At 36.7% G+C, this 25,772-nt stretch overlaps 2 protein-coding genes across 2 annotated transcripts in view; one reads left to right on the top strand and one right to left on the bottom strand.

Annotated features, from left to right (window-relative positions):
• Nucleotides 1-11: 11 nt before the first annotated feature.
• On the top strand, nt 12-17,623 carry ppp4r1 (protein phosphatase 4 regulatory subunit 1). The gene is made up of 20 exons (XM_022761485.1): nt 12-56; nt 1,811-1,855; nt 2,411-2,540; nt 5,012-5,118; nt 5,317-5,459; nt 5,678-5,824; nt 6,540-6,647; nt 7,762-7,827; nt 8,129-8,287; nt 8,826-8,950; nt 9,548-10,083; nt 10,203-10,516; nt 10,954-11,040; nt 11,197-11,382; nt 12,672-12,833; nt 13,067-13,167; nt 13,473-13,593; nt 14,299-14,433; nt 14,795-14,936; nt 15,495-17,623. Exons 1-20 carry the CDS (start codon nt 50-52, stop codon nt 15,638-15,640), a joined length of 2,967 nt encoding a protein of 988 aa, XP_022617206.1. The 5' UTR covers nt 12-49; the 3' UTR covers nt 15,641-17,623.
• Nucleotides 17,624-17,733: 110 nt separating this feature from the next.
• The window catches only part of bcdin3d (BCDIN3 domain containing RNA methyltransferase), a 16,701-nt gene continuing 8,662 nt past the window's right edge, over nt 17,734-25,772 (bottom strand). Inside the window, exon 2 of the mRNA XM_022761484.1 lies at nt 17,734-19,231. Coding sequence (XP_022617205.1) covers nt 18,680-19,231 — 552 coding nt within the window. The 3' untranslated portion in view covers nt 17,734-18,679. The remainder of the gene's footprint in view (nt 19,232-25,772) is intronic.

Below are 25,772 nucleotides of genomic sequence, written 5' to 3'. Positions count from 1 at the left end.
ACAGCCCTCACCGGGACGGCGGCCCCGCAGAGCCGAGCCGAGACTCAAGATGGCAGGTAATGGCACTTTTTAAACAGTGTTTTCTTATATACTTTGACGCCTTTCTGGCACTTACAAAGCCGTATTATGCTCGTCAGAATTGCAACTGTTAAAATAGTGGCGCCTGCTTCGCCACATTTGTGCTATTCCAAGGCGAATTGTTAGCTTCAAGTCAAGCGAAAGGGCTGGACAAGCCGTGTTAGCAAACTTAGCACCGCTAGCTAGCTAGCTAACGAAAGCTACTCAGCGGTATCGAAATGGGTTCCTTTGGGGCTATATCTAAAGCGTATAACTTCACAGTATGTGTAGTTTTATTTTAAATCACCACTTTATTCTGTAATTAGAAACTATCGAACGCCTTCAGCCGCGTTTATTATCGAACTGTTGTCATAGCAAGGGCTAGCGAGGTGACCTAGCTAACGTTAGCCAAGTTGCTAAAGTCATTTTCAGCCATAAGCTGGCCAAATCCTCCTTTATACCATAACAAAGGGGAGATGTTATTCTTTGCCAACCTGGTCCTTGGTGCTGTTAATAAAACACACGTAACATTATTTACTCCACTCATGAAATACCATGTTTAATGTGTCTTTTCTAGATGAGAGTTGTTTTTATATTTGAAGCACATTCCCTTGCTTGCCCAGCTGTAAACACAGACATTAGCCGTCCCACCACATGCTTCTCCTTCTGGGACTTATTTCTGGGCTTTTCTTTTGACTACGCTTCCCTACTATTGTCCTGTGTCTAGTACTGGGTGGTACTGAATACTAATCCTAAAAGAAAGTCTTCTTGTAGTGTCAGTATGTTATATTATCACACAAATATGATGTAAAGACGTTGAAAATCACCTCTGAACAAGACAAGTTTCCCTGTCTCATTTGACTGCATGATAATGTGAAACCAAACTAAAAAGATAATTTTCCAACGGCAAGATAAGACATTTTACAGGGAAGAATTCTTAGAATTCTGATTTAGTACCTCCTTTGTATTTTTAGTTTTTTCCCCTTTATTTATTGACGTTACAATTAGTTGTTTAAGAAAAAAATAATCAACAGCTTTTTTGATAATCTATTAATTATAATTGTGAGCTAGTTTTCTTTATCTTGTGTTTGTGATAGTTAACTGAGTATTTTTGAATTTGGACAAAACAACATTGTTTTTGACGTTGTGCTTTAGAAAGATGTGATTGTGAGAAATATATCATTGTTCACTGTTTTGTCTGACCATTTTTAACCCAAACATTGATCAAGTAATCACACTAACATCTGCAGATTAATCAATAAAGAAAATAATCATGAATTGCAGACCTAATTCACACAAAGGAAAAGGAATATAATTTTCTTGTGTCACCAAAGGACAATAAAAAAGGGAGTTTGGGTGAGAGGGGCTTGTTACAATCAAAGAAAGATCTTATAGGTAGTCTAGGTATTAGTAGTTTTAATAGCCTTTGGATCCTTGCTTGAGAAAAAACATTACTTTGATATTTAATGATCTGTTTTGATTTCTTCTCTTATACATTACTACTCCGATAATGTCCTGTGATTGCACGTATCGGTTTTGCAGAGTGATTAATCAGCATGACCACAGTGATTTATTGTCAATGTTATTGAAGGAGACTTTGTCCCTTCTTAGTAATTTGCAGCTTGTAAACCTGCAAACCCAGAACTTCTTTTCATTTTGTAGGGCAGACTGGTGTATAAAGACAGTGATGGTATACTGATGACAAATCTTCCACCATCAACCCCCCACTCCTCTAATTGTCTTGTCCTTGCAGGTCTATCTTTATACTTTGAAGATGGCCATGATGATTTGGACGACTGTAAGTACTCCAGTTATTTTAATTTGCTTACAAAATCACATTAAACAATACCTGTATTGAAGGATTACTTTCTTGCATATATGATATGTGGAACTTTGTTTTCCCTGCTTTCAGCAGTAGGGTATATATGGAAGTGTCATCTTTCTAGGCAACCCCATTCACCCATGTGAAATTTAAAGCTGTCAACAGTATTTCAGGGTTTTACGCCATGCTATTATTAGCAGTTATACAGACCAGCGGTCCCTGTTGTCTACATTAGCCAGGGTGATGAAACAGCATTTAGATCCAACTGCAAAGCCAGTGTGTATTTATAGTTGGACCATTAAATGGAATAATCAGTTAGACTGGAGTCTTTCTGCTTTATTCACACATTGGAGGTTCTTAATTCCTGACATTTAGTGTGACTCAGTATCATCAACATGACACTGTAACTACTGCGGTATATCTGTCACTGTCCTAAGGATAAATGTTTAGTTTTTGTAGGCATTGTAAGTGTGTCTCAGACATTGCTCCAATTTGTGTGACTCTAAAATTACTTTTGTCTCTCTCCCACAGTTGGATTTGATGACTATGGTTCAGAGTGTGACGGCATCCGCATCACAGCCTTCCTTGATGCAGGACAAGACAACCTAACTCCTCTTGGGAGGCTAGAGAAGTATGCCTTCAGTGAGAATGTTTTCAACAGGTAAGTGGAGCCCTGTGTCCAGGAAACACCCAAAACAGACAAAATGGTTAATATCAGACAATCAGAAGCCTGTACCACGAAACGAGATTAGTGGGTTATCCAGCTACGTTTGGTCTTAATTCAGGTTTTCTAGGATCACAAAACATAGGGTAGATCACCATGTTGCATAGGTAACCTGCTCCAGAACACTCCAGAGGATCAAAGGAAAACCTGCCAATAGCCTGACTACAAACCGGTCAGATCACTGGGAAAACTGGAGTCATCATTCCTACAGGATCCTGACAGTGACAAAAGAGCTTACAATAGTGACGAATAATGAAGAGCAATATAGATTTTTATAGATGAGTCAAATAATTTTGCTGTTCCAGTCTTTCCACATGTCATGGAAGGGAATAGTTTACTATACAAAGTAACTACATAATGATGATAAATGCTCTATTTCATTTGCACAAAGATCCTGTTATTGCCAACATGATTCCTGACAGTGTAGATGCTTTTGCAATCACTGCAGCTCAGAATAACATGATTATAACTGGCAATGAAAAACTAAACCTCCTGTTGTCTTTTATTAGAAAAATAATCCACATAGTTAAATATTCCCCATGATTACAAATGTCAAACATTTCACTCACACTAAAGACATATATACTGATTCCTGTACATATTCATAGCATTAACCTTACTTTAATATTTGGAAATTATTTCCAGTGTTACAGCTGCTTATTCTATTCTAGTTATGTGATTATATTTCTTAAATTTCACCTTGTTGAATATCACTCTCTGCTGTTTTAAGCAAATTTACCTGTGGGCATCATCATTCAATCTCTTGTCACATTAAGTATTTAATTAAGGGTTCTGATGATATCACATGTAATTTACAATTCTGCCTCTTACAATCGGAAACGTTTGTAGCTGCATGGTAAAACCCAACTGAGCCAGTTTTGTAACCAGTTTTGGGATACACGTTATTCAGGACAGTTCATGTTAAGTCGAACTCACTTCATCATACAGGCCCCAGGTGTTCATAACTGGCTCAGTGCAATGTACCAAAGCCATCCAGAGCTGTTTTATGGATTGAGATGTTTGCCATATTGTAGTTTGATTTGCTAAAACTTCATTCAGAACTCCCATATTTCTTAATTAGCTACTACAGCTGTTGGTAGTCAGCTTTTTGAGATAAAATTATTCAAAACTTAGGGCTGCAGCAACTGAGGTTGAAAGTAAAGATATCCATTCAAAGCTTAGTTCTTTATAATTCACAAATACAAAGGTACACATTACAAAACATAAAAATGCAGCCAAAAATATGCTTTTAATCAAGCTTCTCTTTCCTTTCTGACCATGGCTGTGTCCACAGTAATGTTAATGAACTTGAGCTGCATCCGTATTTCTACACTGTGGCCTTCAATCCATGCAAGGGCCACTTTATTTCTTGGTTATCACTCATTTGTATTTTTCTTCAAGGTAGTGTTTATTTGTGATTATTTTCATGTGTGTTACCAGAAAAAGAATTAATCTAGTTTTGGCATTTCAGTTATAGAACCCTGTTTGACAAGTGAACCATGATTTCAGATGTCTCTGCTGTAGTGTAGATGTCATCTCGTGACGATTGTGTTGAAAACATTGTGCCACTCCTAGTAACAAGGAAACATCTGTAACGAAGTGGAACGTAGTAACAAGGAAACATCTGTCAAATGGCAGAGAAGTATCACTTGATGAGAGGATTTAGCCGGATAATATTCAGATTAAGTTTTCATCATCATTTTAAAGGAGTTAAATTCTATCAGGTGACTGTTCAGCATTGATGTGACTTTCTTAGTAAGTAAAGTTAAATTTTTGACTGTTTTCTTATATGCTGTTTAAACCTTAAAACAAGAAAATGTGTTATTTGCACTAATAAAAGAAGGCATCAGAAATTGAGATATTAGACTGACACATCTTAAGTCATCTCCAGACATGTTTTTTCATAGTCATCTGGACGAGACTCTGCATTCCTGTGTATTTACTAATCACATACCCGTGTTAACTCTATAGTTCAGGAATGCAAAAAGACTTAAAGTAGAGCCCTGGGTGGATGGTGTCTGTCTGAACATGGCATTAAGTTGACAAGAGTACTCCCTGTTTATAATAGGTTGTTGAGGATATTTTGTGTTATGTGTGGATTTTAATGTGGTACTTTCTGCTTTGTAAATAGTAAAGCCTGCCAGGTATACTCAGTATGTGGTTTTTTGAATAATCACAGTTCCAAACACTTACTACTGCTCTGTTGTCCCTACACAAATGTGTTTAGCTCCTGTTGTTATGCTTTTCATACTCGGCTTTGAAGGGTTCAACCCCTCCTGTCATTTCCAATACATGTGGGTGCAATGTACTTGACAGCTCTGTCAGCACTGTGTGTTACGCTCTGTGCACCCTGCACTTGTAGGTATTGGCAGACAGTCTACTAACTCAAAGCTCCTGTTGCTTTCCAGGCAGATCGTGGCTCGTGGCCTGCTTGATGTGCTTCGAGAATTCAGTGACAATGAAAATGACTTTATCAGTGTCATGGAGACAGTTGCCAGAATGTCGGAAGATGGAGGTAGATGCATTTTCCTTTTCACCTGTTTAGTTGTCATGTCTTTAGATTAATCTGCCACAGCCTAATATTAATCCAATCCAATTTGTATTTTTAATAAGAACAATTCATCCCTTTGGATTTAATCTCTATGTGGTTGAAGGTATAATGCACCTGTTTTATCTTTGTTCATTAATCATGTAATGTGATTTGTGTATTCAGAGCCCACAGTGCGAGCAGAACTGATGGAGCAGGTCCCCAACATTGCAATGTTTTTACATGAAAGTCGGCCCAACTTCCCAGCCGCTTTCTCAAGATACTTGGTACCAATTGTAGTCCGGTATCTCACTGATCCAAATAACCAGGTAGGTTTTAGATTTATGGTTTTCTAGCTGACAAAAATCACTACTAACTAAGAATATACTTTTCTTCTACTTCTAACATATTAGATGTTTGTTGTTTATTTTTTGTGGGTTTTTTTTCTCAACTTAAATATAATAAGTAAAGTATAAAAAGCAATCAGATTTATTTGTGCAAAGTCAAAAAAAAAAAACTGATTCTAAACCTGCTTCCATCTTTCTAGGTGCGGAAGACAAGCCAGGCAGCGCTGCTCGTTCTGTTGGAGCAGGGCCTCATCTCTAAAGCTGACATGGAGACCAAAGTTTGTCCAGTTCTGCTGGACCTCACAGAACCCAGGAGTGATGATGACTACAAAATAGAGGCTGTTGCTGTAAGAAAATCCACTTGTGTTCTAAGTTTTCTTTTAGCTGTCTGTTATTCAGTATTATGGCAGTAAGCTTGACTGAAATATAGCTAAAAACCGCAGACATACTAGACAAACTGGCTTTAGACTATAAAGGCTCACCTATTAAATCAGTATAAGTTCAATGCAGCCAGAGAGAGAGAGTGGGTTTCTTTTATTGCTACGTGGTGATCAGTCATTGCCTGTCTAATCCAGTCGACAGGCTCTTGTTTTATAGAGCATGACTGATGCCAGCAGATATTGTTTCTGAATGGTATGAATTGAAATTTGTCATGTGTTATTGAACTGTCAAAGTATAAATGCATTTCCTGAATGGATTTGTAATGCATCATTTTGAATTCCATGCACAGACTTTAAATATGATTATTATTTATATTCTGTATTATTTATATTGCATTTAGTTGTTAGCTATTCACTAATTCAGTTCACCCAAATCAAATCAAGTTTTCTCAAATCAGGTTCAGCCCCTATTAACACACATAACCTCTTATATAACTCTCACACACACTTCCTATCCAGTCCCTGATTGTTTCTCCCTCAGTGGCACAGTATTTGACTTTCTATAAAGCTTTTCAGTTCAATTTTCAACTAGTTTTCAGTCATCACTGCAGTGTAGTGATGTAATTGAAGCACAGTCTTGAGTTGTGATGGCACTAAATGCTCTCCATGTGTCCTCTTACAGATCATGTGTAAAGTTGTCACCATGTTGAGCAAAGACACAGTGGAGCACCTACTACTGCCACGTTTCTGTGACCTGTGCAGTGATGCCCGACTCTTCCAAGTCCGCAAGGTAACAACCTCCAAACCATGTTTACATCCTCCAGCTTAAAGATCAAGATACTTGTTACAGTCTGAAATTACCTACAAGATATTCTGTTTCAAACTGTGGTGATAACTGAGCCAGCACTCACTTGAGCAAGAGTTTAATTGTGTTTTGGAGTTCCACGAGGATAAATTCAATAACTTTAATTCAATGCTTTAATTCTGTTTTGCGCATCAACTTAGCCCACACTATACTGTTGTTTTCTGAGGAATGTTAATTCTCTGGCGAACTGGTGCCAGTTGGGGAAAAGTTTTTGAGAGCTGCAAAGGTGGTCAGACATGGTGAATAATTTTTTGGCTCTTTGTAGCAGTGAGACTTTATTTTTTAATCATCAAGTAAACCTCCCTCTTCTCTGAAGCTAAACTTTGAAGTTCATTACTTTTTTTGTTGCTTGTGTTGCCCAGGGCTTCAGTCTTGTTCAGTGAGCCATCAGACAATTTTCCAACAGTATTGTCAGGGAAATTGTACAATTGGTATATAGCTTTACACAGATTAAGCCAATGCAGATGATGTATGATGGTTTTGCAGAAAAGATAAAAAATATTTTATTGATTCGAGCAGTTAGATGTTGTGCAACTTCATTGTAAAAAAAGTTAAAGCTTTTGGCGCTATAGCAAATGTGATCTTGAATTGCATTTTTTCCAAATTTACATTTACATTTTGAGGTTTACATGTTATGAAAAACAAATATGATCAAATCACTGTAGTTAAGTTTGGCTTTTCTGAGCAAAGTCCAGATGCCAGACCAATGGGGAGGTTTTCTCAACAAGGCTGTGTAAATAATGCATGTAAACAATGCAAACAATCCCAGGACATTACACTAAAATAAATGCACACATCTCATGTTGCTAGGCAATGGCCACTTAACCATAGCACACAGCAGTGAAAACCCTACTGATATACTATGTGATTGAGCTAGAAGAAATTTGGCAATTTGGCATCCTGTTGACTCTCCTCGTAAATCTATAACTTATCTTGACTTTTGTCATATGGTATAAATGATTATTATTAGCATCATTTATTTGGGTCTTAAGAAGGGTGTCAGTGTACTTATCATGTTTGTATTATTTATGTCTTACAGGTCTGTGCTGCAAATTTTGGAGAATTTTGTTCTATTGTTGGTCAGGAGGCCACAGAAAAACTACTGGTGAGAGACTTGAGACTCCATTTTCATTATGTATTTACATTTACGTCATTATGGAACATGAAAGTTAATCATTGGTGTCCTTCATGCGTTTCCTGAGTCAATGCTTAACGCATAACGCATCGCATGCGTCAAGTTAGGTGTGTTTGATTGCTGTCATGCAGATTCATGGTTTATCAAGTTAATAAGTTACTTGTACCATACCACAAGTTTGTGTGCACCCTTCGTGTATACAAATCCCTTAACACTTGAAACACTCAATGTTAATTTAAAGTTGCACTGACTAGTTTTGCTTTTAATATAGATGCCCAAGTTCTTCGATTTGTGCTCAGACAGTCTGTGGGGCATCAGGAAAGCCTGTGCTGAGTGCTTCATGATGGTCTCCAATTCCACCTCTCCAGAGGTGCGACGTGCAAAACTGTCCCCCCTGTTCATAAGCCTCATCAGTGACCAGTCCCGCTGGGTAAGACACACACACATATACAGGAAAAATTGCAATTCATACATTTGCATAAAAGGATTGGCACATTTATGTGTAACTTCCTCTGTACTATGATGAAAATAGGGTACTTGTTACTGAGCTCTTGAATCTAGAAAGTTTGTTTTCCTGAGCATGGTATGCATCCTCCTGTTCCTGATTTTGAGCTGTGTACTTTGTTTATTTAGATGACAATTTTCTATTTTTCAAGACTTTCAAAAAATCTCCAAAACTTAACTGGCAGTTTTGACAAAATTTATTACTGTGCTGCCAGTTCACCCCGACAGACATGTGATCTTGCCTGTCTACACCCAGTGTAGTATAAACAGAACTGCATACGGTTCCATTGTCCACATCTGTGTATTATTTTGGACTAGATCCGACTTTTGAAATGGTGACCCATACAGCTCTGTTCATTAATACCTTAAGACTCTAACCAAATTTGGATGTTTGGCCTAACACCTTCAATACACTTCTTTGTAGTCATAATTAACTGACAGATTCCTTCCTCTTCCACTTACAGGTGCGCCAGGCTGCCTTTCAGTCTCTGGGACGTTTCATCTCCACCTTTGCCAACCCTTCCAGCACAGGCCTTCACTTCAGAGAGGACGGCGCCCTATTAGAGGTCCCCAGGTGTACGTTAGAAGGGTAAGACCACGTGAACCTCACAACTAACAGCAGACATTAAATGAGACACATAATGATGTTTCTTCTTTAGTCTGTTCAAATTATAATAGTGTCAATGTTCTGTTTTGTGTATCTTAGGTCAAAGTTAGGTGAAGATTGTATTGTAATTTTATTTAGTGAACTCTTTATCAGTCGATACAGTAATTACAGCAAAATGCTGTGGCACAATCCAAGTATGAGTTTGTGTTGGCACAGACACGGCTGTAAAGTATTGCGTCATTGGCCTAATGAATCATGTTCATAATTCACTGGGATTGAACAGGAAAGGCCAGTTTTATCCATTTGCCTCAAGGTTTACCTGCAGAAACAAGGGAATACAAGGAATTGAAGTTGATGTAGAAGCATTTTCCCTGAATCCTTTTTTTTTCCAGAAAATCATTTTTACCATCATAGACGTACTTTATAGAGTTTGAAATTTACCCTTAAATGCTCCATTTACACTCAGACTAGGTTTGACCAACATTTAGAAAGAGGCTGATGACAAGTACAGTACTTCCCCTTTCCTTTATTCTGTATTAGTTATAAGTATTCCTATAAATATTGTTACTCCCATTTCAGCGACTGCTCCCTAAACTCCCTGAACTGCTCCGGTATCAGTGGCTGCCACACAGAAAGAACCATTGCTCACACACCTCCCAACCAGGACGGCCGTGCCACACCGTCCCCAGAGCACATGTCAGTAGCTGACAGCGAGGACATGCACAACTTTGATGAAAACCACACTTCAGCTCCTGGAGAGATGCACAGCGGTTTCACCCATGTCTCAAACAGCAATGTCAGCCCTACGACTACAAACAACGCAAGGAACACAAAAGACACGGAGCAGACAGATGAGAACTTTAATTCTTTCCACTACTGGAGGTCTCCTTTACCAGACATCAGTGGGGAACTGGAGATGTTAAGTTGTCAAACATCAGAGGAAGTGACAGAGTGGGAGGAAAAGAAAGAGAAAGAAGAGGAGGAGGAGGAGGAGGAGGAGGAACCTGAAGATGGTTGTCTTGATTCCAAGCCGAGTCATGGCAAAGCTACAAGTGACCAGATCCAGAAGGTTCTGGATTGTTTGCAACCGCACATGGATGACCCAGATGTACAAGGTGAGTATACAGAGCCGGAATCTTTGTGAATTACATTTGATCACCTGCTGTCACTGTGTATTTACTTTGGCACTTTATGGGCATATAGATTAAGCTGTGCATGTGTAATTTGCCTCCAGCTCAAGTCCAGGTGCTGTCAGCAGCTCTGAAGGCAGCCCAGCTCGACAGTCCAGCAGACAACAGCCCACCAGACAACAGCCCGACTGAACCCCAGCCAGAAATGCAACCTGAGAGCGACACCGAGAGCCCGTCTGTGGAGAGCAAATCTGTGGAGGTTCAGTCAGAGAGTGATGAGAGCCCCACAGAAGAGGAGCAAACAACAGAAACTCCCCCAGCTATGGAGTCGAGTCCTGTGCAGGAGCAAGGAGACGAAGAGACACAGACTGAGCCCCTGGAGGACCAGGAAGAGTCTCCTCCCGACTCCCCTGTTCTAGTAAGAGACAATTCAGATTATTGCAGTGTGTTAAAACAGATGTTGTATATTATATTGCTGCACAGATATAACTACATACATTTACTGAATTTAAGATGGAATTATACTTGATGCAAAGAGTTCTCCTGTAGTGTTTTCTCCTGTTAATGGCACCACCACAGCAGTTGATGGATATATCATACATGATCAGATCTTATCTCCATTTAAAGCGCCTGAAATTGGTTCATATGTATTCATGAGTAATTCATCAACGTTGAAAGTTAAACACTTGGTTACTGTGTGGGTGTGGTCTGATCAGGACTGACAGTTGGCTGACAAGTAGGGCTGGATACAAAAAAATCAATTTTCCAATTAATTGCAATTTTGCATTTACTCCTTTACTCAGTAAACGCATACATCTGTTTGTTCCCTAATGTGAATATTTGTATTCTCCTCAGGAGTCTGAACTGATTGAGAGTGTGGAGGAGGAGGGAAAGGAAGACTCAGCTCACAGCCCAGTGTCTGAGGATAAGCCTAAGATCCAGGTTAGTAAGCACTTCTCTCACACATCCTGGAAATATTGATCTGCACTTCACTGCTGGTATTGAATAGCTCACATATGTATTATTAAATACCCTCTCATTGTGCATCCCTGTTCCCATTTGATCATTGAACTCTTTAATCTCTCTCTGTGTCTCCAGAATGTCATCCCCCAGCAGCTGTTGGATCAGTACCTCTCTATGACGGACCCAGCCCGGGCCCAGACGGTGGATACAGAGATAGCCAAACACTGTGCCTTCAGCCTGCCGGGAGTTGCTCTTACTTTGGGACGACAGAACTGGCACTGTCTCAAGGACACATATGAAACCCTCGCTACTGATGTGCAGGTAAGCAGAGAAATGGGGAAATCATGAGGGTAATGGGGGATTGCAGTTGCTGTTTCAATTGCATGAAAAATATAGGCCATACTGTGACAAAATGATTGCTCTAAGTAAAGCTCATTTTAAAATATCTTAACTCAAGGATATGTAATTTTGTCACTGGAGCTCAGGGTTTTCTGCCATTAGAAGATTTTAGTCATAGTCAGAGCCTATATAATGATAAGATATAATGTAGTGTTTCAGCGTTGGTCATCTTGTAGACTGATGGACAGTAATGTATTGATTTCTAATTAAACAGCATTAGTAGTTAAGGTTTATGTTTTACAGAAGGACCCTGCGGTGAATAATAGATGTTTCTACATTAACATCAGATATTCAGATGTTTTTTGGTTTTACACTTAAAATATTATTTCAAAATCCATATCCGACCCAGCTCGCCCCCTAGAGGACTGGCCAACATACCAACAAACAGACACTCTCAAGCCATTAAAACACACAGCAAAAACAACACACTGACAAAAATAAAAAATGAATAATTTCCAATTATAAAAGATGAAGATCACTTAGAGCCATGACAAAATCTGCCAAACTGGGTCGATGACCTTGTTACACATGTAGGGGAATGTTTTAAAAACCTTCCTCAATTAAGTATAATATTTAGAATTTATGATCATGATCGTCTAATGGTCCAGTTTTTATCCCTCTGCTTTAGATTCATTGTTTCTGTGTCTTATTTTTTATCGTATTCTGATTGGTTGGTTTGTAAATGTAGCTTGTAGCAGCAGTGTAATTGTGGGCTTTTGGTCTTTAATGCAAAAAGTATTTCACAACATTTCTTTCATGATTGTCATCATTAAGTTTTTTGGTTTTTTTGATGACTCAGAGTTGAACAGTGTAAAGTGGCCTTAACATGACACTTCTTGTTATGCAAGTACATAGTGAATGTGAGCAAGAAAGGGAAATGTACAAGGTGTTGCTTCACCTCAAATAGCTGCGGTGATTGCGTGACTCGGTCACACTGTTCTTCATTATCAGCACTGAATGTCACTGTTAGCGTGACAGCATTGCAGTGGACCATTAGTCACTGATGGATTCAGATAAAATTACCTGTTTCTCAGTAATTTATTTTACTTTGTAATTATTGATAAGGTGGTATAATCATAGATGCAATAAGACATTTTTGTTTTGCTATTCAAAAAAGCAACCTAATTTTTTTTCTTACATTACACTTGCTTGTTCATGGCTGATGCTATAATCTTTTTGTGTTTCTCTCCCTCCTACCTCCCCCCTCTTAGTGGAAGGTGCGACGTACACTGGCTTTCTCCATCCATGAGCTGGCAGTTATCCTGGGAGACCAGCTGACGGCAGCTGACCTGGTCCCTATCTTCAACGGTTTCCTCAAAGACCTGGACGAGGTCCGCATTGGTGTGCTCAAACACCTGTATGACTTCCTCAAGGTAAGTTTATAAATTTATATGTTTATAGATTCACCTGCTGCTGTTTCAAGAGTGATAACAATTTTTGAGGGTAAGATTAGTAAGTTTGGTCTTTTTTCTTTTTTTTTTTACATATACTGTTTAAATATTACTCAGATGCAACAACAGCTCTGTGATTTGATGAAGAAAATTATAGTTGGTTTACAGGTAACACTAGATAATCAAGCTGGTTTATGTGCATTTCTTTGCTGCAGCTGCTGCATGCAGACAAGAGGAGAGAATATCTGTACCAGCTGCAGGAGTTCATGGTGACGGACAACAGTCGCAACTGGAGATTCAGATACGAGCTGGCAGAGTATGTCTCCTTTTTCGTCCTCTAGTCAGGAAGGAATTTGGAAATAATTACATTTACATTTTTAGCAGACTCTTATCTAGACTGACTTCCAATCAGTGTCCTGCTCATTAACAGAATGGCAGTACTGAATTCTTCTCTTGTAGCATAGTGTATTGGTTAGATTTAATTGTGAAGTCAATCTACTGTCAGTTTCAACAAAACAGTTACTAATTTCTTTCCATAATAGACTATTTTAAATTGTGGATTATTTTATTTTGGTTATTGGTATTTAATATGTTAATTGCTCCATCCCTGTCTCCTTCCAGGCAGCTGATCTTGATCATAGAGTTGTACAGCCATTACGATGTGTATGACTACCTCAGACAGATAGCACTCACACTCTGCTCTGACAAAGTCTCAGAGGTCAGGTGGATCTCATACAAACTGGTAAGTTTACAGCAGATAGTATGATTTGGGTTTTTTCTTCTGGTATAGGGAGCATCTGGTGAGGAAATACATTGGCAGCTTGTGCCAGATGGTTGGGTCAGCAAAAACACTGGAAAACTCTAAACAAAAGGGAAATGAGTCACACAGATGGATGATGATTAGTGTGTGTTGTTGTGAGATAAAGTAATCCCCTGACAGGTGGTAGTTTGATCATCTCAGCATGTCTACGAGGGCACTGGACAGTAGTTAGGCAGTCACTTGGAGGGCACTTGTACACCTGCTAAGTTGTCATTTGTTTACAGAATAATTCAACATTTTGGTTAATCTTCATATTCCTGATGAGATAGACTTTCATTTGGTTCCCTGAGACCCCAGAAAGGCACTCCGCTATTCCAAGAAAGTCCGGCACATAACTAACCATTAAAGGACAGTACAGCATTTTTACATGTTTTTTTATGGATTAATCAAATGAGATACAATGTGTTAATTAGTGAGATGTAGAGATGACAGAGCCAGACAAGCCATATCCCATTGTTTACAGTCTAGCCAAGCTGAGCTAGCAGGCTGCAGGCAGTTGCTTCATATTTACTGCACTGACCTGCAAATGGTATCAATCTTCTCAACTAACTCTCGCCAATAAAGAAAATAAGTGTATTTGCTAAAATGTTGAACTATTCCTTTAAACAACTTTAAATGCGTTTTCAGGTTGTAGAGATCCTCCAGAAGCTGTATGCTTGTGGTGCTGATGATCTGGGCCTGAACTTCATCAACGAGCTCACCGTTAGGTTCTGCCACTGTCCCAAGTGGGTGGGGAGGCAGGCCTTTGCCTTCATCTGCCAGGTCTGTTGTGTTTATCTCTCATTATTTTGATTGAGATGATGAAACTTCAGCTTTTGCACCGTCTCCCCAGCTGTTTTTCAACTACATTTTAATGCTATTTCCTTTAAATTTCTCACTAAAAACATACATTTTAAGGTTTGAGATTCTAGAAGTGAATGTAAAATTTAGTGCTACTTTATGCCATCCTGCAGTATTGCTACATGGATACAGACAAAACACTGGTTGTTTTCTTATGTAATGACCATGTTAGACAACCTGATGACCGATAAGAACGTGACTGTTTTTCTCCCATGTGTGAAAATACCTGTCTGTCACACCAACCTGTTTGAGTGACTGCGTTTTATGTTTCCTTACATTTTAGGCCATAGTGGAGGAGGACTGTATGCCTATGGACCAGTTCAGCCAGCACCTCCTGCCTAGCCTGCTCAGCCTCTCTTCAGACCCAGTGGCTAATGTCCGCGTACTGGTGGCCAAGGCGCTACGACAGAGTGTCATGGAGAAATGTAAAATGCAAATGAACTCACTGACATATATTTAAAGGGATTGTTACATTTTGTTTATGTTTACATTTTCATATGCCTCTAGTCTTTATGTTAAGCTGAGCTAATCAACCTCTGACTCAAGGTCCATATTTAACACACAGACATGAGAGTGGTGTCAATTTTCTCATCAAACTCTGGGCAAGAAAGTGAATTTGTGTATTTCCAAAATGTTGAGCTATGACTTTAATGCACGGAACAAAAGCCTCTGAGGCCACAGGAAGCTATTAAGGGATAATGGTAAATGGTAAATATAGTACATGAGTAGTACAAGCAGAGAAGAGTCACAAAGTCAATGACCTACTTAAAAAAAAAAAAAAGACCAAGAAAAGTAACTCTGAAGTGTACTGAACTCAACAGGGTGCGTTTTATCATTGGGTGTTACTACGTCTTTCAAAAGTTACTTATTTACTTAGTTACTTATTCTTGCTGTAGCACATATTCTGTCCCTTTTCTCTTACACACACCCTGTTGCTGGTAGGTTTTTACTTTTACTAACGGAGTCCTGTATATGGTTTACAGCGTACTTCAAGGAGCCAGGCTGCGCCTACTCTGATGAGCTGGAAGAGACAGTGATGGCTCTGCAGTCCGACAAGGACAGGGACGTCCGCTTCTTTGCCAGCCTGGACCCCAACAAAGGCCTGATAGACACGGCTCCTTTGATCTAGCCTCAGCACCCAACTCCTGTTACAGCCCACCTGCCTGTCTACCTACCTGTCTGTGTGACTGAAGCACAGTCAGCGCAACCTGCAACACCAGCACCTGACCAGATCCCCAACCACTCACCTGCTGGGCAGACCTGCACCAACAACCACTTGAGAATCATGTCAGATGTTCAGATTACAGTATAATTATGGGCATGCTCAAACAAACACAACCCAGTCTCTGGTTGGGCACTACATAGCGCACATTACATTCACCACACAAATGCATACTTCTCAAGAGTTTTCAGGAAATGAGCAGGACTCAGAGGTCGGCTGCATCGCTTTGTGGGAGCTGCCGTATTTTCGCCTGAACTTTTTCTCACCCTCCACACTAACGACATTGACTCAATCCTTCCCCAATCACAGACTTGTAAAACTACAACGAGCTTTTTCTCTCCAAAGCTCACTGTAAGCTTGATTATGAAATTGCTGAATTGATTTTTTTTTTTTTTATTCCTTATTGCTTCTTTTTGTGGATTTCTTAACGAACAAGCGGGCGAGGCCTGCCTGACTCTGACGTGTGCACTAACTCAGGGGGACTCATCTGAACCTAAACAGCATTATTAGCTCACATGATAAGCAGCAGCTCCTGGATCCCTGGTGACAAAACTACAGCTGTCTGAGCAACAGACCAGCCAAACCAAGTAGCTCTGCTGGTGTCTCTCACCTCATTTCCTCCCAAATGCCTCTTGTCTCAGACATGCTTCGTCTTCTGAGATGTCCTCTGGGTTATTGTCTGTTTCCCTTCTACCTTCTCTTATTCACTCGTTTTCTCTGCATTTCTCCACCTGGCCTTCATGGGCCACTGAAACCACTACTACTGCATAGAAGGAACAGTGATTCTGCCACTCAGCATAACTCTTGATTAAAACCATATCTTTGACATTTTTGAAACAACACCTTAACAAACTGTTGACCAACCCCAACCCTCACCTTCCTTACCTTCAAACTCTGTGTCTGTCTACCAAAAATGTGACACAATGCGTCTCCCAAACGGCAGGAGACTAATGAAATACCTCTGTTTGGACATGACTGGCCAGTGTGTCCTACATGTAGAGAGACTTCTGCGGTTCAAAGAGGCGCTGAATGTCCTCGATTGGTGATTCTTTTGGAGTGATTCTGTGGTGTTGACTGAAACATCTTAACAAGGGCTCACATTGATGTGCCACAGGATGATGTGAAACTCGGAGAGAAGAGTGAGAAAGCAAGCACACTGTTGGATTATGCATGCCCCCCCTGTCCTCCCTCCCCTTGTGTATAGTCTATTCCAGTTCCTTAAGGTTGACCTCCTGATATGAATTATGTGACCATGGTAGCTTTCAGTGGATCTGACTGACCAGTTGTACAGTAGGATATAGGAATGGCTGTATGAGGAGACTGAAAGACAACTGATCATTAATTCCCAGTCTTGGTGGAATGATTTAAGTATGAGGTTTCTCAAAATTTTGCTACTCTTTGTACAGCTTAAACCTGTGGAAAATGGTATGTGTTTATGGAACCAAGGCCAGTTTAGTCGGGTTTTTACCCATTGAGATGTGTGAATATTGGGAGCAGTCACCAAGTCACTTTTTGTAGTCTCTTGAGCTCGTTTGTTTTTCCTCTGTTGTAAAATGTAAACCCTCACACCCCTCCTTTTTTTTTTTTTTTTTTTTTTTTTTCCCCCCCTTTTTTTCATAGACATAACTTGAGAACTTAAGCTGATTGTGGTGTGTGCTGTGCATCTCAAGTCTTTCTTCCTTCAAAAGGAGAGATCACTGCGGTAATGGCGGTGTCTGCTCATCTCATCTGTCTGCAATTTGTGTCCATCTCATTTTTTATGTAGTAGAACAGTTAATATATACATTTTATGAAAATTATTTTTCTTTTCAATTATGCACCATTGTTCAAAGATTTTATATCCTAACTTTACAAAATTTACAACCTTTGTAATATTCAATGGTTTCTTTTAAAAAGACATTTTATGTAATGTTATTTTTAGTATTCTGTAATTAAAATGATGAAAATTACAATGCTGAGCTTAAGTTTTTAATTATTCTTTATTGACCACTGTGGTTCAGTCAGCTGATAAAGAAGGGAATTGCCGCTTTATTATGAAAAAACAGTGTTTTATTATATAATCTGCACGGTACTGATTGCGCATTCATAAAGTGAACAGTTAAAACAGTTATTTTAATAAAATAATTCAGTGTTGAGGCAGTTTAATTACAGTCAAGTGTTTTTAAATGAATTACAAATAATTTACTTCCAGTTTTAGCTATAAATATCGTTTAAATGTTAATAGCTACAGCTGCCAGTTTGGCTTTACTCTAGAGCTGTAACTCCCAGTTGAATTGGCAATACTTTTGATAACTGACTGATCAAATTATTTCATTTTTTTTGTGCAAAGGGTTCTTTGAGTCCAGCTTATTCAGTATGCATGAGGATTTGCTGCTTTTCTCTCACTTTTATATCAATGCTGAATGAATATCTTGGGAGTTTTGGGACATTGGTCAGACAAAACAAGATATTTCAGGATGTCACCTCAGGCTCTTGGAAATTGTGATGGATATTTTCACTACTTTCTGACATTCAGACTAAAAGATAAATGAGAATAATTGTAAGTTGAAGTACTAATTGTCATTATAGATCAATCTGCCAGTTTCCTTGATGCATTCGATTAATAGTTGGGTCCATAAAATGATACTTAATAAATGTAAAAAATCCTCAGTCTCCAGAGCCCATGGGGATGTCTTCGGTTTGCTTCTTTTGTGAAACCAAGAATACTCACTTAAGATAAAGAAATACAAATCTTCACTTTTCAAAAGCTGAAACTATTGAAGTTTTTAACCTTTATCTTAAAAATTTATTGTATGATGAATTATCCAAATTGATGTTAAATACTGTAAGTCAGCTACTTCAACCCTATTTTCTCCCATTCCCCCATTTGTCTCTTGATCTTGTCTTCCTGATAATCTCCCTGCAGTTCCTGTGCAGCAGATGAAAACTTGACATTGTCCCTCTGTATCATTTCCTTCTGAATAGCAGCAGTTTTCTATCCCATGCAGTGCTGCCAAAGCTCCGGATGAGTTCCATGCCGCAGTGCCTCTCCAGATGCTCCCTGGCATGTTCTGCTATGTCCCCACGAATTTTCAGCATCTTGAAATGGTCGAAGTCTGAGCGTCCCAGCTTCCTCAGCCGCCGGGCCGCAGAGCGGTAGCACTTCCAAGGCTGGGCCTCCAGTAGGAGGTGCTGGCTGAGAGAGGCCAGGCGTGAAATCAGCTGCAGCAGGCCAGAGTCTCCGTGGTTTAAATGGACCCACATGGTGACAGCCAGGCACAGACTCAGGTGGAAGCGGGAGCAGCTACGCTGGTTGAGGTAATCCTGCAGCTGGTTGGTGTCTGTAGTGATGTCCAGAGGGATGAAGGAGATGCTGCTGGGCAGAGGGTTGGTCTGCTGAGCCCGCTGAATAAGAGCCTCGTCCAGGTCGAAGCCCAGGAGATGAACTTTGCTCCTGTCTGACTCTTCTCCACACACGGGCTCTTTCACCAGATGCTTATAAAATGCGACACTCAGGTCCTGCCATTCACAGAGAGAAACAAAAAGAGGACATCTCTTACCACCATGGTGATTTAAAGGGGAAATCAACCAATTTGACACATGAAGTTGTGTTTACTCATCGTGAAGACTGCTACTGTAAACACTGTTGTGTAATGTCTTCTGGTGCTCTGATGAAAGTTTGAAAACATAACCCTGATGTCATTAAGGTTTAATGAAAGACACCATCGGTTACATTATTGGAAATGAACAAATGGAGTTGGATTTGTTTCAAGGCCACACCAAGGCATAAGCGAACAAAATGGCTGCAGGGAGCCCCAAAACAGTTTACTTAACTTTTTATGCCTAACTACATGATGACATTTTATGCCTTACTATACTATGACTTTTTTGCCTTACTATACTATGACTTTGACTTACTATACTATGACTTTTTGTGCCTTACTGTATTATGTAACTTTGATGCCTTATTATACTATAACATTTCATGTCTTATTATACTATGACTTTGTGACTTATTATACTATGACATTTTTTTTCCTTACAATACTGAGTTTTTATGCCTTAATATACTATGACTTTTTTTCCTTATTATACTATAACATTTCATGTCTTACTATCATATGACTTTATGACTTATTATACTGTGACATTTTTTTTCCTTACAATACTATGACTTTTTATGCCTAGCTATACTATAACATTTCATGTCTTTTTTAAGACTTATTATACTATAACATTTTTATTCCTTAGTATACTGTGACTTTTTTGCCATGCTATACTATGTTATACTATATTATGACTTTATGACTTCCTATACTATGACTTTTTTATGACTTATTATACTGTGACATTTTTATGCCTTACTATACTATGACTTTTTATGACTTAATATAGTGTGACTTTTTATGCCTTATTATACTATAACATTTCATGTCTTACTATAATATGACTTTATGACTTATTATACTATGACATATTTTTTCCTTACAATACTGTGACGTTTTATGCCTTAATATACTATGGCTTTTTATGCCTCAATATACTATGACATTTTTATTCCTTACTATACTGTGACTTTTTTTGCCATTCTATACTATGTCTTTTTATGCCTTCCTATAGTATGACTTTTAATGCCATACTATACTTTGACTTTATGACTTACTAAATTATTACTTTTTTGCGTTACTTTACTATGACTTTTTTTGCCTAACTATACTATAACATTTCATGTCTTTTTTAAGACTTATTATACTGTGACATTTTTTAGCCTTACTATAGTATAACTTTTTATGTCTTATTATACTATGACTTTTTTATGACTTATTATACTATGACGTTTTTATGCCTTACTATACTGTGACTTGTTATGCCTTACTATACTATGAATTTTTATACCTTAATATACTATTACTTTTTTGCCTTACTATACTATGACTTTTTATGCCTTACTATACTATGACTTTTTAAGCCTTACCATGGTATGACTTTTTATGGCTAACTATGCTGTGACTTTATGACTTAGTATACTTTGAAATAATATACTATGAAATTTTTTTCCATTAATATACTGACTTTTTATGCCTTAATATACTACGACATTTTTATTCCTTACTATACTGTGACTTTTTTTGCCATGCTATACTATGTCTTTTTATGCCTTACTATAGTATGACTTTTTATGCCATACTATACTTTAACTTTGACTAAATTATTACTTTTTGCCTTACTGTACTATGACTTTTTTTGTCAAGCTATACTGTAACATTTCATGTCTTTTTCTAAGACTTATTATACTATGACATTTTTTAGACTTACTATAGTATAACTTTTTGCCTTACTATACTATGACTTTTTTATGCCTCACTATACTGTGAAGTTTTTGCCTTACTATACTGTGACTTTATGACTTGCTATACTGTGACTTTTTTATGACTTACTATACTATGAATTATTATGCCTTAATATACTATGACTTTTTTGCCTTACTATGGTGTGACTTTTTATGCCTTACTATACTGTGACTTTTTATGCCTTACTATACTATGACTTTTATGCCTAACTATACTATGACTTTGTGACTTATTATAATATGACTTTTTATGCCTTACTATACTATAACATTTCATGTCTTTTTTAAGACTTCTTATGCTGTAACATTTTTATTCCTTACTATACTGTGACTTTTTATACCTTACTATACAATGCATTTTTAATGCTTTACTAAAAATGACTTTTTTCCTTACTATACTATGACTTTTTATACCTAACTATACTATGACTTGCTATAGTATGACTTTTTTATGACTTATCATACTATGACATTTTTATGCCTTACTATACTATGACTTTTCATGCCTTACTATATTATGTCGTTTTTATGACTTTTTATGCCTTACTATACTATGACGTTTTGATGACTTTTTATGCCTTACTATACTATGACGTTTTGATGACTTTTTATGCCTTACTATACTATGTGGTTTTTATGACTTTTTATACCTTACTATACTATGACTTTTTATACCTAACTATACTATGACTTGCTATAGTATGACTTTTATATGACTTATCATACTATGACATTTATATGCCTTACTATACTATGACGTTTTGATGACTTTTTATGCCTTACTATACTATGTGGTTTTTATGACTTTTTATACCTTACTATACTATGACTTTTTATACCTAACTATACTATGACTTGCTATACTATGACTTTTTTATGACTTATCATACTATGACATTTGTATGCCTTACTATACTATGACGTTTTGATGACTTTTTATGCCTTACTATACTATGACGTTTTTATGCCTTACTACACTATTGTCGTTTTTATGACTTTTTATGCCTTACTATACTATGACGTTTTTATGACATTTTTATGCCTTACTATAGTATGACTTTTTATGACTTTTTATGCCTTACTATACTATGACGTTTTTATGCCTTACTATACTGTCGTTTTTATGACTTTTTATGCCTTACTATACTATGACGTTTTTATGACATTTTTATGCCTTACTATAGTATGACTTTTTATGACTTTTTATGCCTTACTATACTATGTCGTTTTTATGACTTTTTATGCCTTAATATATTATGACATTTTTATGACTTTTTATTCCTTTCTATACTATGTAGTTTTTATGACTTTTTATGCCTTACTATACTATGACTTTTTTATGCCTTACTATGGTATGACTTTTTATACCTTACTATACCATGCATTTTTAATGCTTTACTATGACTTTTTTCCTTACTATACTATGACTTTTTATGCCTAACTAGGGAGCGTGTCTATGTTCCCACAGCCCTATATTCCCACAGCCCTAACCCTAACCCTATATTCCCACAACCCTAACCCTAAATTCCCACAGCCCTAACCCTAAATTCCCACAGCCCTAACCCTAATTTTCAAAAATTTCTGTGAAAAAAAGTTCTAAGAAATATGGGAACATAGGGCTGACCCCCCTAACTATGACTTTTAATGCCCTACTATACTATGACATTTTTATGACTTTTTAGGCCTTACTATACTATGACGTTTTTATGCCTTCCTATACTATGTGGTTTTTATGACTTTTCATGCCTTACTATATTATGTGGTTTTTATGACTTTTTATGCCTTACTATACTATGACATTTTTATGACTTTTTATTCCTTACTATACTATGACGTTTTTATGCCTTACTATATACTATGTGGTTTTTATGACTTTTCACGCCTTATTATACTATGACTTTTTATGCCTTACTATACTGTGTCGTTTTTAAGACTTTTTATGCCTTACTATACTATGTCGTTTTTATGACTTTTCATGCCTTACTATACTATGTCGTTTTAAAGACTTTTTATTCCTTACTATACTATGACTTTTCATGACCAATTATACTATTACGTTTTTATTACTTTTTATGCCTTACTATACTATGACGTTTTTATGCCTTCCTATACTATGTGGTTTTTATGACTTTTTATGCCATTTTTACGCTTTGTGTTTTTTAATAATCTTTGTTTTTTCATTTTTTTTATACTGTTTCATTATTGTGCCTAAAGATCGATGTTCATAATAATGTGCTATACAAATAAACTTACATTGCGGTGTCTATACTATGACATTTTATTCCTTACTATACTATGACTTTATGACTTACTATACGACTATTGCCTTCATCTAAATGTTAATCTTGCACTTTGTGTATTTGATAATCTGTGTTTTTATATTGTTTAATACTGTTTCATTATTGTGCTTAATGTCCTCTGTGTATTATGTGCTATACAAATAAATTTGCATTGCCTTGTCTTGCCTATGACTTTTTATACCTTACTATACTGTGACGTTTTTATTCCTTCTATATTATGATTATTTTGCCATGCTATACTATGACTTTATGACTGACTATACAATTATATTTTCATGACTTACTATACTATGACTTTTTATGGCTTCCTGTACTATGACATTTTATGCCTCACTATACTAAATCATTTTTTGCCATAATTTGCTATGACGTTTCATGCCTTACTATACTATGACTTTATGGCTTACTGTACTATACATTGCCTTCATCTAGATTTTAATTTTACACATTGTGTATTTAATAATCTCAGTTTTTATACTGTTTTATACTGTCTCATTTTGGTGCTTAATGAGTTCTGTGTACAATAACGTCCTATTCAAATAAACTTGCATTTCCGTGTCTTGCCTATGACTTTTTATACCTTACTATATTTTGGCTTTTTATGCCTTACTATACTGTGACTTTTTATGCCTTACTATACTATGACTTTTTTATGACTTACAGTATTATACTATGACTTTTTATGACGTACTATACTATGACATTTTTATGCCTTACAATATTATGAATTTTTAAGCCTTCCTATACCACGACTTTATGACTTACTATAATATTACATTTTTATGCCTTACTATACTATGACTTTTTATGCCTTACTAGACTGTGTCATTGTTAAGACTTTTTATGCCTTACTATACTATGACTTTTTATACCTTACAATACTATCACGTTTTTATGCCTTACTATACTATGACGTTTTTATGACTTTTTATGCCTTACTATACTATGACGTTTTTATGACTTTTTATGCCTTACTATACTATGACTTTTTATGCCTTACTATACTATGACGTTTTTATGACTTTTTATGCCTTACTATACTATGACGTTTTTATGACTTTTCATGCCTTACTATACTATGTCGTTTTTATGACTTTTTATGCCTTACTATACTATGTTGTTTTTATGACTTTTTATACCTTACTATACTACGTCGTTTTTATGACTTTTTATGCCCTACTATACTACTACGTTTTTATGACTTTTTATGCCTTACTATACTATGACTTTTTATGCCTTACTATACTATGACATTTTTATGCCTTTTTATGCCTTACTATACTATGACTTTTTATGCCTTACTAAACTATGTCGTTTTTATGAGTTTCTATGCCTTACTGTATTATGACATTTTTATGCCTTTTTATGCCTTACTATACTATGACTTTTTATGCCTTACTAAACTATGTCGTTTTTATGAGTTTCTATGCCTTACTATACTATGACTTTTTATGCCTTACTATACTATGTGGTTTTTATGACTTTTTATGCCTTACTATACTATGACATTTTTATGACTTTTTATGCCTTACTATACTATGACATTTTTATGACTTTTTATGCCTTACTATACTATGTCGTTTTTATGACTTTTTATGCCTTAATATATTATGACATTTTTATGACTTTTTATGCCTTACTAAACTATTTTGTTTTTATGAATTTTTGTGCCTTACTATACAATGACTTTTTATGCCTTACTATACTATGACTTTTTATGACTTACTATACTATGTCGTTTTTATGACTTTTTATGCTTTACTATACTTTGTTCTTTTTATGACTTTTTATGCCTTACTATACTATGTCCTTTTTATTCCTTACTATACTATGTCGTTTTTATGACTTTTTATGCCCTACCATACTATGACGTTTTTATGACTTTTTATGCCTTACTATACTATGTCGTTTTTATGACTTTTTATGCCTTACTATACTACTACTTTTTATGCCTTACTAAACTATGTTGTTTTTATGACTTTTTATGCCTTACTATACTATGTCGTTTTTATTACTTTTTATGCCTTAATATATTATGACATTTTTATGAATTTTTATGCCTTACTATACTATGACGTTTTTATGACTTTTTATGCCTTACTATACTATGACATTTTTAGTACTTTTTATGCCTTACTATACTATGACTTTTTATGCCTTACTAAACTATGTCGTTTTTATGACTTTTTATGTCTTACTATACTATGACATTTTTAGTACTTACCATGTCGTTTTTATGACTTTTTATGACTTACTATATTATGACATTTTTATGACTTTTTATGCCTTATTATACTATGACATTTTTATGCCTTACTATACTATGACATTTTTATGACTTTTTATGCCTTATTATACTATGACATTTTTATGCCTTACTATACTATGTCGTTTTTATGACTTTTTATGC

The sequence above is a fragment of the Seriola dumerili genome, unplaced genomic scaffold (genome assembly GCF_002260705.1).
Source record: "Seriola dumerili isolate Sdu_G_001 unplaced genomic scaffold, Sdu_1.0 BDQW01000409.1, whole genome shotgun sequence".
Lineage (NCBI taxonomy): Eukaryota > Metazoa > Chordata > Actinopteri > Carangiformes > Carangidae > Seriola > Seriola dumerili.
This window is presented reverse-complemented; position numbering and strand designations above follow the sequence as displayed.